This window comes from Corvus kubaryi, unplaced genomic scaffold (assembly GCF_017639235.1).
Source record: "Corvus kubaryi isolate FWS band 111438036 unplaced genomic scaffold, C.kubaryi_AGA036_p1.0 split1-37296, whole genome shotgun sequence".
NCBI lineage: Eukaryota > Metazoa > Chordata > Aves > Passeriformes > Corvidae > Corvus > Corvus kubaryi.
The window spans coordinates 18,063,021-18,079,346 of NW_024582075.1; the positions used below are offsets into that span (position 1 = coordinate 18,063,021).

The 16,326-nt window shown below is 37.6% G+C and overlaps 1 protein-coding gene across 5 annotated transcripts in view; it reads right to left on the reverse strand.

Moving 5' to 3' along the window:
• SMARCA2 (SWI/SNF related, matrix associated, actin dependent regulator of chromatin, subfamily a, member 2) overlaps positions 1-16,326 on the reverse strand; it is a 121,447-nt gene that overhangs the window by 70,211 nt on the left and 34,910 nt on the right. For all 5 annotated transcript variants that reach the window (XM_042012966.1, XM_042012962.1, XM_042012965.1 and 2 more), the window contains 6 exons: positions 11,588-11,714; positions 10,168-10,341; positions 9,770-9,943; positions 4,819-4,989; positions 1,303-1,356; positions 150-280 (listed from right to left, as the gene is read on the reverse strand). In XM_042012966.1, the coding sequence (XP_041868900.1) occupies positions 150-280; positions 1,303-1,356; positions 4,819-4,989; positions 9,770-9,943; positions 10,168-10,341; positions 11,588-11,714 (831 nt within the window). The remainder of the gene's footprint in view (positions 1-149; positions 281-1,302; positions 1,357-4,818; positions 4,990-9,769; positions 9,944-10,167; positions 10,342-11,587; positions 11,715-16,326) is intronic.

Consider the following 16,326-nt stretch of genomic DNA (forward strand, 5'->3'; position numbering starts at 1 on the left):
AGGAGGTAATAGGTTCAATACATGTCCTATTCAGCTTATATACACTATATTAAAATAAGAATAGAATTGGTAAACAAGAAATAAAGTATAACATGGAAAGTATCAATGCAAATAGAAAAAAGAGTCTACTTTGTACACTAACTACTTACCCAGGGTTCATTTCCAGCCAAGCATCCAGCTGACTTGCCTTGGGTGCTTCTGGTCCAAGAAGAACTTTGCCTGTTTCAGTGTGAGTCACTTTGACTGGAAGGTCACTCATCTGACTGCTCTCATCTATGGGCTAAAAATTCAAGTGACATTTTACACCATAAGGTAAGTGAATTTCCTGCTTGTCTTACATAATTAAAAAAACTAATAGTACTATCAAAATTCCAGTTCTGAACAACCAGCAGAGTTTTGTTATTAGATGCCACACTTTCCCCACATGACTACTAAGCAAGCACTGAGTCACAGTACTTCTGTGTGTAACATATTCTATACTACATCCACAAATATATCCCAATATCCCAAGTAAATTAGAAAGAACAGCATGGAAAAGAATACATTATTGGTTTTTGTCAAGACACACGGTATGTATTCTTGCAGGCATTTAATCCTGTTATTTATACGAACAGATATCTGTAACAAAAAACATACAGTGACTTGATAGCTTTTTTTTTTTTGAGAAACAAGAATCAAACAATTTAGCTAGCTTTCTAAGTAAAGGCCTGTTTTAAAGCTCTGAAGGCAGCATATGCTCTGCTACTGAATGAAGAATATTACTTGAAGAACGACCCAGAAAAATTACTCATTTCCATTTGCTTCTGAGGAAGAAAGAACTTTCAGATATCTTAATCCATCATTACACTATATTCTGTCCTGTGACTGAAAGGAATTTAACTACATGCAATGTCAACAATATATTTTTATAAAGATGAGAAGATATATATGTATAGTGTTTATGAGCTCAAACTAGAAAGTAAGTTGTACATATACAGACTGCAAGAAAAGTATTTCTTGTAAGCACATTACAAAAATGAGAGGCAGACTTCAGCATACCCAGAATTCTTCAATATACTGAAGTATATTCAATATACTTCTCGTTTTAGTCTTTGATTTTCAGAATAGTGACAGGCTAGCATAAATGTTAACCCAGGTAATGATTATTTCTGTTTATAAACAACGGCTCCCAGAACAGTTGTCATCATAACTCTTTAAAGTTATAGCCATGACACACAATCCAGAACAATCATCGGAAAGGTTTTTTTTTTAAAACCAAAAACCTACAACAAGAAAAAAGAACCACCTTGTAAAAACTCATACCTCTCCATCGGGGCCAAGACCAGATGCCATTCCTTCTGCATTTTCTTCAGCTTTCTAAAACAAATGAAGAAGTGAAAAATACTATGGTCAGATTAAAAGTACAGAAAGAATACTTTGTATGATGTAAACATTTTGGATCATGAGTATGTTTCACTTATTTCTGAACAGCCTGGGATTCAAGTTAACAAAGGTGTGGATGGATATAGACAGAGATGGGCCCTAACAATTAACACACACAAAGCATTTACTAATGGTACCTACTCACCTCAGTCAATGTTATAAATCTGCATGTAAGAAGTGGTTGGCCCACTGAATTTCTGGTTCAGACCTAGAGCTCAGTTGCTCATAGGCTATTCTAATGCAAATAAAATAGTAAATTATTTTCATGTGATTTACTACTAATTTCTTCTAAACTGCTTTAATTTCCATTTTGAAGGTGTCAGCAGGCATCACAGACTGCTGCGTATATTCATGCAAGGCACTTTTATCTTGGGTATGTATTTTGGGTTTTTTGGTCTGACAACTAACTAGAAGAAGTATTTTGGGAGTTCTTTGTACTATCTCCCAATCATGCATAGACCACAATTACTCAAATTAGAAACAAAAGGAACCCTGGAGTTCTTCACTGGAGAAAGCTAGATTTTTTTCTCTCCAGGCACCAGCCTGAGAAATTAGCAGTATCTTCCTCAAGGCTTGTCCTCATTTACGTTACTTAAAAATGTCAGCATAGTATAAGGAAAAATGAAAGACATATAGTTTGCTTCTGCATTCAAACTTTCCTAAACAATTCTGAGCAAGTAAGCACATTTTACAGCTTCTCCTTACGTCACACTGCTGAATTTATAGTACTACAGCAAAATATTATTCTGGATACTAATGTAAATAGACTAACAACAAGAAGTTATCTCTTAAATTCTGTTTTAGAGAGAGAAAACTTCCAACTTCCAACTATTATCAAAGCACGTGATAAATATGGACCATCAAGTTATTCCTTCTTTTGTTTAATAACTATACTTGAGGAATAGCTGCACTTCTTAATATTGATATTATCCTTAGAAACTGCTTCAGCCTTTGTCATTGAAGTCCATTATGTAAAGCATAAACTAGAAGTGAACATGCAGCAGCTGATGCTTAGTAGGAACAACAACAATACAAGCTTCAAGTCTGCCTGCTTCAGCATTTCTAGGCAGCAGGTATGACCTGACAAATAAAGAAACTGCACCAGAAGTGAAGATTTTAAATAAACACATGGGCAGGATAAGCTATGAACACACTTATCTAGTCTTGGCTGAACACACTGCAGTGACTTAGGATACTTTCTCCCTGGATGAACCAGGGCTGGGATCCATTCTTTTACACAAGAGAATGCTGTTGAATACATAAAGATTGTTATAGCTTAGCTACGGGCAATGGAAAAGAACCTTACAACTCAAATCACAGAAAAGCAGTAAGCATCAGGGCTGTTCACTGGGAAAAAACCATGCTGACAATTTAATCCCTGAATGGGGGAAATCCCAATATTAAAAATGTTTTTCATTCTCTGTTTAGTGACAGGAAAAACTACTAACAATAAAGTGAGAGACTGCATAGCAAGTTGAACTAGCCTATCAGACGAAAATTTCATATGGAGTATTTTTTTCTTATCCATGACTACAGTAGGAAGCTAGAGACAGAAAACACAAATAGAGGAATGTGAAAAACAAACAGGTAAAATCTAGCATGAAGATTACAGAAACTGTACCCCAGAGAAAGAATGGACTAATCTCAAATTTTTTTCTACTAAGAATATAGGGTTCACTTGGATATTCTATAATGAGTCTGGCAAAGATTATTTCTTCACCATCTACTTCCTCACTGCCATTCCCAGGAGAAAATCCTAAGAACTCTCTTTTCTCATTTCTCTGTAAGTACAAAACATTAACTACAGGTGGTAGTAGACGAAACTTTTGTATGGATTACAAAACATAGAAGCCTGAGGACTGAACGTGTATGACTTTGAAAAAAGACACAGTGCCCACTAATTGCAATGTGTTCTGCAGCCATGCAATGACAAATTCATAGAATTCTAGATTAAAATAAAGGGTAATATTTGCGTAGACTCCTACTTCCGTCACAGATGAGCAAAAGATTGCTGGGAAGAAGTTAATTACAAACAAAAGGATGAAGATGAGCAAGACAGAACAAAGATATTTTTCTCTTTTTTGCTAATATTTTTAGGTTTTAGAGTGGAATATATATAAACACTGAACACGGGACATACTTCCTTTCAACTTCAGGGACAGAAAATTTTATCTTTACTGACATGGCCAGAAGATACATTGTTTCTCATAAATAGTTCAGCTAAACTGACATAGAAAGAGAAACATATCATGAATGTGGATAGTTAAGGGCATACGTATTTGTTATTAAAGTTACGCAGTTACTCCACATGCTGTCTCATTAATGATTATCTCTACCATGCATTCCAATAAATCAGGCCTGTTCTCACTGGTAATACAGGCCAAGAACTGCATCCAAATTACATCTTAATTCTGTAGACAGGGTATTGTTCCTATCTTAGAACATATCCTCAGGAACCGAGGTTTCTGTGACAGCAGGAGAAAACATTAACTAATTTTTTAGGCCATTAATGGCCAAGATCCGTATTTTTCCATGCTGGTTCTTATTAGCACATTTCCAGTACTGTTAGCAAACCCTGTAAACATAATACTTGTATTTGTAGCAGTAATTAGTAGCAAACCAGGCATGGAAATGGATTATAAAAATCCTCTTATTCATTCTGCAAGAGACGAAACGTACTTTGAGGTCATAAAAAATTACAAATCATTCCTTAATCACTATTTCACACATGGAATCATTTTTTTGAAAATTGCACTGTTCAATTTCAACAACTCTCTCTTACAGGCTAAAACATTTCATATGAAGAAAAGTGATCTTGAAAAGTTTCAATTAAAGGTTAAAAATGCACAGTGAACAATACTACTGGCAAAATACCCATTTACTATAATAAACCTAGCCAAGTTTTTTAGCCGTTTCCAATGGTCCTAACAAAATGGACTGAGTCAATTTTGTCCTAACAAAATGGACTGAGTGTATAATGTGGAAGTCTAAAACAGGTGCCCTGCATGAAACAGCTACACAAACCAGACTCTTGCTATCTTCTTCACAGAGTATATTTTTGATACCTTGAACTTTTGGGTACATTAACCCTAACTTACATATCTGTCCCAATTTTACCTGTACAAAGATTATGAGCAAATTATGTTACAAGAAGATTAATGTTAACAGCTAATAATTTTATAATCCTGCCTCCTTTTCACCTTCTTTTGACTTAATAACAGCATACATATATTTCAATAGAGAGAGAGATGAGTTCCCTCAGTGTTAAGAATTTGGTGGTGTAGATGTTTTTAGACATCTGGTCTGTGTATGACAATCGGGCATTACTACGTTTATCAACATTTAAACTTGATTTGAAGAAGAAATGGCTTAAAAATATCAGCTGTAACTACTTGCCTTCTTTCTTCTCCTTCGCTTCTTCTTCTCTTTGGCTGCTTGCGCCTGCTTATGCTCCCATACCAGGTTAGTCAAGTTAGCCACGTACTCATCCGTCTGCTGCAACAGGTAGGCTAGGCGTCTGTCTTTCTTTTGATCAATCAGCTTACGGTAGCCTTCTTCATCTTCCGCCTAGTGATACAAAAGAAATGCCAGTCATGACAGAAATGATGGCGGACACACACCAACTCCTATGTCAATAACCAAGTGTTATCTTAGGTCGTCATGATCTGCAGAAAGGGACAGCTACATGGGTGAAGATGATGATCGTTGGATGATAAGGCCCAGGAGTCATACATTTGTATCAATACATCACAGAATCATATGGGCTGGCAGGGACCTTAAAGATCATCTAGCTCTAATTCCCCTGCCATGGGTAAGGATACCTTTCCACTAGACCACCTTGCACAAAACCACATCCAACCTGGCCTTTAACACTTCTAGGCATGGGGCATCCACAACTCTCCTGGGCAATCTACTCTGGTGTAGAATCACTCACAGTGAAGTATTTCCCCCTAATATCTACTCTAACCACACTTTCGTAGAACCACAGAATTGTTACTAGGGTTGGAAGACCTCAAAGATATCAAGTACAAACATCAACTTGACACCACCAGCTCCCCCAATAAACCATGTCACTAAGCACCACATCTACATGTTTTCTGAACTTCCCCATGCAGCCTGTTTCAGTGCTTGACACCCCTTTCCGTGAAGTACTTTCTTCAGTGTAAAACCTGATCTAAACCTTTCCCGGCACAACTTGAGGCCATTTCTCCTTGTTCTATCGCCTGTTAGCTGGGAAAAGAAACCCATCCTACCTTGCTAAAACCTCCTTTCAGATGGTTGTACAGAGCAATGAGGGCCCCACCTGACCCTTGTTTTCTCCAGGTTAAACAACCCCAGCTCACTCAGCAACTCCTCACAAGACTTGTGCCCCAGACCCTTCACCAGTTCTGTTGTCCTTCTCTGGACATGCTCCAGCACCTCAACATCCTTCTTGGAGTGGGGTCACAAAACTGAGCAGAGGATTTGAGGTGTGGCCTCACCAGTGCTGAGTACAGGCGGACAATCCCTGCCCTGGTCCTGCTGGCCACACTGTTGCTGGTACAGGCCAGGATGCCACTGGCCCTCTTGGCCACTTGGGCACACTGGCTCTTGTTCAGCCGCTGTCAACCAACACCCCCAGGTCTGCTTCTGCTCTGCAGGTTTCCAGCCACCCTGCCCCAGCCTGTAGTGGGGTTGTTGTGACCCAAGGGCAGGGCCTGGCATGTCACCTTGTTACAATGGCACTTTGCCATTTCACTGGCCTTGGCTTTTGATGTAGTCCATGATACAGTTGGCTTTCTGGTCAGCAAGTTCATATTGCTGGGTCCTGCTCACCTTGTCATCCACCAATACACCCAAAATCCCTCTCCACGAGGTGTCAGAAGGTCATACTTTATCTGAAGACAGTATGAAGAGCCATACCACAGGGGTCCATCCTGCATCATCTTGTGTTTAACACTACTATCAGTGACACAGAGGAAGGGATAAAAGGCACTTCAGTCAAGTTTGCAGAGGATGTGAAATCAGGAGATACCTGTCAATCTGCTCAATGGCTGGGCAGCACTTCAGAAAGACCTGAACAGGCAGAGAAGTTGTGCCATTTCTGACGTTAAGAGGTTTTCAAGACAGGACTGAAAGAAGCTTTGAGCAACCTGTTTTGAACTCGATGTTTATACTGCTTTGGGAAAGTGGTTGGACTAGAGAGGTCCCTGACAGGCTGAGTGACTCTGAGACAAGAGATTCCATGATTCTACACATTTCACTCTCATGGACTAATGACTGGAAAAATCTGCAGCAGTTATGACTGGCAAAGGAGGAAAAAAAAAAATCAGTGCTACATCAGGCAGATTGCAATGTCCTGAAACGGAGATAGTGAGTCTTCTACTGAGATGACTTTTCAAAGACATGAAGTGCAGGTAATTCACCAAGAGGAACAACATGGGAGCTGGACGTAAAATTGCATTTAGTCCTTTTTCCAGTATGAATACAGAACCTTTTCTTCTAGCTGTTAAGTGAAAGTTTTATTTTGTTAGATTTATCTATCACTGTTCTACTCTGGTGTCATTTCATCTCTTATAGAGGTCACAATCAGAAACAGGGTTCACCAGATAAACCCTATCTCTGAGTCATCCTGGCAACTTCTGCATCCTTGTCATATTCTGTGTGTTGGACATACAAGGAATATTATTTTCATGTGCTGTGACGACATAATACAGCATGTCAGAAAAATACAAGTAAAGTAGCAGACATGCCTGTCTCAATTTTGGCTGAAACAACAAATTAAGAAGTATACAATGCCTTATAAAAACCAAACATAAGTAAAAAATATTTTAAAGATGATTACTTTAAAATACAGCACTCTGGGAGATCTCCTGCTTTTCTAGAGACACCAGAAGAGCATACAGTTAGAAAAAATAGCTATAATGTTCAAATTGAACTTGCAAAACTGCTTGAAAAATTCCATTGTTATGTTCAACCCATCAAAATTCCAACACTCAAACCCCAAGTTTTCAAAAAAAAAATTACCATTATTGTTGTTTTTGCTGTTTCTAATGTTACTGAATACACAGTCTGTGTAATCTAGCCAAGGTACTTCTTTTATACATTTAAGCTTGTCTTGACAGTATCTTTTTAAATCACACCAATGCCCATTTTTGCACATGATATATATACTACTACAATGAGCTGTGACACAAGCACCATTTCTAATCATAGTAAATGAAGGGAAATTTGTGGAATGAATTCAGCATTCCTGAAAATATATGCAAAAAGTTTTAGACACAGCACATTCTCATAGACCATGCTAAGCATCTGAGAGGAGATAATATTTTAAAACAAAACCACTAGTACGCATCTGTGAATTCCAAATTTACCACAACTGGACTAAAACTCAATAGACAAAATAACCCCATTAACAAAACACACGGATTGGTTTTGCAGAAGGATTGAGCAGTAGGTGCAAAACCCTAAACTGAAAATGCCTATGAAATTCTGTATGTACGATAAGAGGTTAACCAGTCATGGTGAAGGTGTTTTAGGAGAAAGCACTGATAATGTGGGCATTCAAATCTACTTCATACTTTTCAGCAGTGGACATCTTCATTACTTATCACACTGCATATTCAATTTAACATAAGCTGAACTTCACAAGATACAAAAATATTTTCCAAATGTCAGTATTGCTTTTATTTAAAATCAGCTCCTTTTTTGCTAATAATTAACATTTTTACAAGCTAGGTTAGACAAACTGCTGATGATTATCCCCAACTATAAAAAAGCTCTGTAATACTGATTACTATGTAATTTTGAGAAATGCCCTAGGGCCTACACATTTGTTATTCTCTTATGCAAGTTCTTAATTCACACTTTACACAAGCTTTTATTTCCAAGTTTCTATCATTGTTACATTTAACTTTTTCTGCATTTCATTTTTTAACTTTAAAACCAAACTGTTCAGCTCATATTCATGGTGGGAAGAGATTCTGGACAGGAACTAGCATTTATCTCTACACCTCTATTAGATACTTACTGCTTTTTGTCAGCAGGTTACAAAGTAAGCTTGTCAATTTCCTTTCATTCTGTGTTGGTGAAATGTTAATAAAACGTCAACCAATGCTTTGAAGAATTTTTTCTACCCCAAGTCACTGACATACGTGTACGTATGCACTGATCTGCCTACGCTTCAAATTCCAGAATTATTTTAATTCCTGAGATGTAGGCAGCCCCCTGACTGGCTCCACAGCATTCTGAAGAGACGTGGTTATACTGATGCCTTTTCCTGGTCTTAAAATCAAGAGTCATACACGGTTAGAAGGGATAAAGAGATTTTACCTTGGTATTTATTTTAAGGATCCTTAGGTGCACACATCCAGGTCATATGCACCGAAATGCACACTGCAATAAGCACACCCTCAAAGATCAGGTGTAACATTATAGGTTTTACTAATCAGTGTACCTATCAAAGATTCCCCAATGAGAGGTTCAAGTGAGCCCCCCTCCCCAAGGAGCCCTCCCCTGGATGGTTCTATCTTAGTTCATAGAATGTGTTCTGGAGAGGACCTTGGGGTCTGGGGCTTTCTGATCCGTAATAACAAAGCTCCTAAATTGTTTAGTCTCTCAGTTTGACAAACAAGTCCAAGAATGTAGGCAAAAAGCACTAAGAACACAGAAGTTGTAAAAAAGGTGTAACAAGGGTATAAAAGAAAAGGCAAAAAATCTTCATGGCATCAATACATAAACCCATTTTACTCTGTTGTTAGAATGATACAGCTGATACTGTGAGGGTATAGGGAAGAAAAAACCATGAAGTAGTAAGGAGTGTGGTCTGAAGCATTACATGGGTAGAACTGACTGCTATTCATTCTCAAGATACACACACTATTGCTATGTATTTCATATGTGGAATCAACCGTACATAAAAATTGTGGAATAATGCCATGAACAAGGTAGTAATTCGAAATCTTCAAAACTATACACCTAGAAATAAATCAAAGCCCATTATTTGTAAAATGGACCAATAGCCCTGCAACTATACAACAGTATTAGTATATGAAGTTAATAAGATTAAGTTGCTGTTATTCAGAAGTGGCCGTGCTAAGCTTTCACACCAGTAAAAAATCCCCAATTATTCCTACACAAAAACCTTAAAAAAGAAGGAGCAATAGGTTAAATTGAACAGTATCACACTCACTACATTAACAGAAACATACATAACAAACTGTAATAGTTTGGGATTTATATCTTTTTCATTACAGAGTACTTCGCAAAGGAAACACATGGGGGTGGCTGAGATAGTATAGAAGGATATTAAAAGAATACAGTATGTAACTTTAACTAAAATAACCACATTCCTTCTTCTACTTCTTACCATTAGTCTCCTCATTCTTTCTTTCTCAATTCTCTCAGTTTCTTTTTTCTGCTCACGTTCAGTGTTGGCATGCCAAGTTGCCACGGCTTTAGAAAGTTTCTGAATTTTCCCAGCGACTGACCGGTGGTACTCTTTAAAATCTTTAGCATGCTGCAATATGCTATTCAGGTACTCCTAGAAAGAGAATCAAGTTAGTGCAGGCACTCTGACATAGCAAGGATTGGGAATCAGGAATACCGGAGTTCTAGTCTTAAAGCCTTATAATTACGTATCACACCACTTGGGAGTTTTTTAATCAGAAGAACTCCAAAGATAAATAAAATATGGAAAAGAGAAGACCTGCCCAGCAAAGTAAGGTGCATATCTGTCTGGGGCAAACACCTAACAGGTTAAAATACCTGGTGCTTCTGCCTACGCTTCCTCTCCTGTTCTATCTTCTGCTGTTTCTCAAGCTTTTCTGTCATACGAGCCTCTCTCAAAGTCTGGCGCTTGCTTCGTTTGTAGGCTTTAGAGTTCAGTGCTGTCTCCAGTGTTGTGTCACGACGCATGCAGGCTACCACCTCTTGTCTTAGCTACCAGTGGAGGGAGGGGGGAAAAAAAACAATCACTCAAAAAAATATAATAGCTTTTAATAAAACAATTTTAAACACTGTTATGGCAGAGTAAAACAGTAAACAGTTCAAAATACATCCCAGCCTCCTCCTTCCTTTTCATTATAGCCTGAAAAGATACAGTATTTATATAGCAACAACTACATCTCTTACCCTAAACAAATCCTAAACCTTCACAGAATGGTCAAAAGTGTTAATCACTTTCGATCATAATTTCTTCCTTCTTTACAAGATGCTGGTAACAACTGTCCTGCTGCAATAAAAGGGGCCAGCCAAGATGTTACACCATCAAAATAAAACGCAAATGGACCTCATACATAACGCATTTTCCAGTGCTGGACCTGAATGTAACTGACAACTCGTTTCATTGCCAGCTGTACAGAAGATAGGTGGGAGAAGTAAATGTTAAAAGCTTGGAACAGTATTGCCATAGTCCCAGCAGTACAGCAGGGAGAGCCTGCTGCTTTTCATCTGACCTCTGACAAAACTTCATTACAAAGGAGTGCCAAGGGTAGAAGGAAGGAAGACTTGGACACCATGGCACAATTACTGCCAAAGCTTTTGTCAGGAAGTAATTTTCTTGACCTGCCAAATTGCATCTTTGTTCTTCCAAACTAGCTGTAAAAGCCAATGGTAAGAGGCCTGTAACAGTCTGGCAGTGTGATTCCTTTTCTGAGATTCATTTGCTGATATAGGCACTCAACATTCAACTTAAATCTTATGTATGAACCTGTTATTTCATTTTCAACGTCTGTGCCACAGTGGAAATCCCAAAAATGGATCAGAAAAATACAACACAAAACACCAACATACAACTCTTATTAAAACAAGGGGACTTGTGGAAATACAAAATATGTCTAGGAAGAGGTATCTGTTGAAAAGATCTGTGCTGAGAATCAGCTTGCAGCCTGTCCAGCCCTTGTTTTGTCTTTGTGCCAATGCCATGTTCATTATGAAAGACGCAGTTCTATGGTCACATTCTAGACTGGAAGATAAAGCAAGGAGCAAAAGTAACACCTGCACATTTTTATTACCAAAACAGAATAAAATCTAACATTCCTGTGACTTGCTTTTTCGTTGTTAGCTCTCATGCAGAATCTGCTTTCAGTTTGCACTGCTGCAAAATCTCTTTCCAGTTTACTCTTTGCTGCATGAACATGTTTGCTTGTGACTGCTATGAAAATTTTCCTCAAGTAAATTGCATTACCTGGCGCTGGAAATTCAGTAACCTAAGTGCCTTCAACTCCACTGTAGCTTTGGTTCGCAGATCAGGGGGCAGAGAACCAGGCAAGTTCTCCAGTTCCTGGATTCTGTGAGCAATTCGAGCCTGAAGCCTACAAAACCAGAAAACTGAGTAAGACACCAAAAGAAATCTGAAAGCCGTTACTAAAATTATATACTAAAAATAGTCAATTTAACACAGGCATTTACATGTCTTTTTCTGGTTTTTTTCCTGAACTAACAGGCTTTTGCAGAGATGACACTGGGTATTTTTTCCCACTTTGAAAATAAATTTTCAAGTGATCAAAATGTCCCTTGGCCTTTCTTTTCAATTAAAACTAGACACATGAAAATAAACTTGGGAATTCTATTTTACACATGCTATTAGGGATTCTGCTTTCAAGCTTCTTTGATGGGTGTTATTTTTACGCAGTGTAGTCAGCGATTACATGGACAGTACTTGCCTTAATATCTGGAATTCCACCTCTTTATTTTATTGACAAAGTAAGTTTGTTCATAAAGTATTCACAGTTATATAGCTGCTACTGTAAATCAAATTGTACTTCACTCTTCCTTTAGAAATTCATTTTGCATTCATTTGCAAATTCGAGAGACAGAGAAAAAAAAGAGTAATAGACAAGAAAGACAGAACTTGATTTTTTCCAATTTTAATGTTACCAGAAGAATTCTAAAGTTCTTGGAACAACAAATAGGATGTAATGCTGCATTACTGCAGAAGACTATCTTGGTGTCTTCAAGAGAGCAAAAAATGGAAGCAGAATCAGATAAGTAATGTTTGTCATACAAACTGAAAAGCAAATCAAGAAGAGTTATTTCTTAATTAGAGTTTCATTCAAAGTTGAAAATGCTTGTCTCGGTCCAGAAAAGTTCATTATTCCTGCAGGAAAAGTCTTCATTGAGAAAATGACATTGCCTTATTTTCTTATTTCCAGTTTATATACTACACTAAAAGAAGTTCACATTCTGCACAACTGGGCATTCCAGTTAGTAAGAAGATATTCTAGTTCACCTAAGGATGTAAAATCTTGAGAATTAAGTGGTTTCATGGAGAGAGGTACTAGTGTACATTCATACGAAAAAGCAGCCAAGCTGTTCTATATCACATGCTCTACCTGTCACTTACCCACACATGGATGCAGTCCTGCATCTCAAGGATTATTTATTTTCTTTTTCCCTTTCCAAATAGCTGTAGTGCTTCTCCTGAAACAATCACCTACAAAACAGTTATAGCCAAATCCCAGTTTCCCTGACTTTAACGAAACCTTAAGGGAGCAGTCACAACCTTTCCGAATCTTTCTTTTGAGTTGTGAACTTATTAAAACAACTGAACTGAACATATTTTCAATTTCTTTTTCCATTCTTGTTACCAATGAGTGTTCTTTCTTGTACTATACATGAGGATGAGCACAAAAAGTTAATCCAGGCTCTCCCTGAGGTACCTCATGGTTTTAGCTGACTGACTGTAAGAACCACTTCCAAATAAACACTTAGTGAAATGTTGACTTACTAGTTCTGTCAGAATTGGTTTGTTTCTTTAACTTCAGGTATAAAACATACAGAAGTGCTTGCTGATGTAAAAGTTTACACAATAAAGTTCAAGCAATTGCCAAAGGTGGGTTGGTCTTTACATTGCTATTATTAAAATTTGCAACAAAAATCCAAATATACATGTTTCTTGAGATATGTCTAAACATAATCAAAGCTCACAGAGTATGCTTATTATGTACCATCAACACATCATGCAGTCCACTCCCATATAAAACACACTTCACTGCTAATAATTTTGTTTTTCTCAACTTGAGTTTATAAAAAAGTGGATCAGAAGTAAATGCACTTGAAATTTTATCATTAAATTACAGGGCAGATTAGTATATCCAGGATCACTTTTCTTTCAACTGTTTTCCTTCATACATTGAAATGCACTGAGCTACAAACAGTGACAGTTCAATGCTTTGGCGGGTGATTATCCACCCTTTAATAACCCAGTCAGAGGGAAGGTATAGGAACAACAAAACTTCTAAGTCAGTAGAGGTATTACCTCAGAAAACTTTTATTGTAACTCAGATCAATTCTCTATTTAAAGAAAGTCCAGCATAAAAGAAGTTGAAATACTAATGAAAATCTACAGTACAGATATAGAAGAATAAAGAAATGAAAACCAGATGGGTTATATATGAACCAAAAAAAAAAAAATTTTTGAAGTTTAATTTCATATTTTCATAGAAGTACTATTTACACGTATTGCCTACAGTACTAGTAGAGTAATGGTAATAATGTTTTCTTCAGTAGTCAGTAAGATTTTTGAAAGAATTCCAACCCAAGTAAATGCAAGAACTGCTTGAGCTATCTCTCACCACAGCCACCTTCTAGTCTTTAAAGAAAATGACCACAGTTTGTTGTACTGATGGTATCTTCATGGAAAAATGCTAACAGCTGTTAGGTAAAGAGAATCCAAAGAAAAAGGTTTTCTAGATCTTTTTACAATCACTTGGAGGATATCATATCACCACTTAAAGGATGTAATAAATTAATCTTCGCAGTTCAGCAATTTATCTTCATTTATCTTCTGAATGTACACAGAGATCTCTCTGCAAAACAAGTGATGCACACCCATTCCTCATTAACTTGGGTCAATAGCAGAGGTTATGGCTGTACATTCAAACCTGTCTGGCATGGATGCCATGCCGTAAACCAAGAAGATACCTAAGAAGATACTCTGCAGGTAACAGAAAGAAACCATGTATAATCTGTAGGACATTACCAAGTGTATTATTTTTTAATTAGCAACGAGAATGAGAAGGTGGAAAAAGCCTTTCAACATAATAGAACAACTTTAATCATAGACATTATTATCTTTAAGACAGCCCCTCAATGAGATTAAAAAGCTGCACTTTAGTTTGAAGAAAGCATTAAGGAGAGTTTTATAAAAACATTGTATTGGATTTGCATGGCTAGGTGTTGCTAGCAGGGGGGCTACAGCACTGGCTTCTGAGAGAAGCTGCCAGAGGTTTTCCCTTTGTCCAGCAGAGCCAATGCCAGCCAGCTCCAGGACTGACCCTCTGCTGGACAAGGCTGAGCCAATTAAAAATGCTGGTAATGCCTCTGTGATAACAGAGTTAAGAAGGGAAAAAAAAAAAGTTACTGGGCCCATCTAATCGTGACCACAGATGAACAGCGTGAGAATGTGTGAGAGGAACAAACAGACACGAAGATCAGTGGAGAAGGAGGGGCAGGAGGCGTTAGAGGCAGCAGAGCTAAGATTCCCCTGCAGCCCACAGTGAACAACATGGCGAAGCAGCTGTGCCCCTGTAGCCCACGGAGGACCACAGGGATGCAGAGATCCACCTGTAATTCAAATGGTTTTCAAAGTATAATGCCCCTTTATTAAAAGGGTTTAGTGTGAGATCACAAGAGCCAACTGTTTCATAAAGCTTTCACTAATCTCAGTGGTTTTGGGATAAGGATGTTTATTTTGGCTTTTTTTCTACTCAATTTTTATTAACAAATTGCGAATGCATGTTTCTGAATTAAACTTGCCTATATTAAAGCTAAATCCAGCACCATTCAAACCACAGAAGCTGTCAAACTGCTTTTTTCAAAACTTTTGTCTGATGTTATTTATACAGTTTTAATTAATTAAAAGATTTCCAGGAGTTCTACATATTCTGGAATTCAATGCAAAATCAAATACCAGTAATGTTCAACATTAAAAAAGCTTGGATCTTTCATCTATGTTCTAGGATTAAAAAAAAATATATATATAAAACCCTTCTGGCTGCAGAATCCCTATCAAGCTTTCCTCTTGCTCTGCCAAGAACATCATTGTATTTAGAACCTAACAGATATGATGCATCTGTAACTGGTTCTCTAAATTAGAAAAAGCATCAGCGTTATTTTTTGTCACTCCTCACTTTTCTCTGTTTATGAACACTAAGACATAATAGCTTGGCACAAAGAGTGCAACACAGCAGGGCGAAAACACATGAGGAGTAACAATTTGAGGTTAATTGATGCAGAAGAGGTTACATCATACTGGCTATATGATTCTTGGATGAAGTCAGTGTTACAATTCTTCTGTCAGAATAACTGTGAAACCATAAAATGATGTGTTCTACAAGCTTTCTGAAAAAGATGCTGGAAAGTAGTGATTGCTCATGCTGAAACCGTTACAGCCATTCAGTCCTAGGGAACATGGATAAGACTGGCAGAATGACAACAAGAACACACTGATAGAACTACTTAAGCAGTACCAGATACAAAATATAAGAGCTTTTCTGTAATCAAGGCCTGAATTCTGGGCATGGCATCACATCCTAAAATGCTTCATGGTGTTTTACCTTCATAAAGCAAAAGTCATTAAACCAGTTTTCCATGAGATCACCATCCCTCTTGGTTACCTTCCTCTACAAACTCAAAGTAACAATGCAAGATGCACCATTAGTCCAAAACAGGTAATATTCTGAGTGCAATTACTTCCCTCTGATAATCATCAGGAACATATGTTAGGTGCAGGTCAAAATCCTTCTGCTGCCTGGGAGATTCCCAAGGTCAGTTGTTAAACAGGCTTTGATGATGAAGAGTGAAGAAGTCTCTTTCTAACTCCAAACGTTCTGCCCTACACTTTGTAAGAAATACACTTCATCACCTAAACAGAACACTCAGGAGGCAATTTCTGAAAATCATGCTTCCTGGTACACTTTTTTT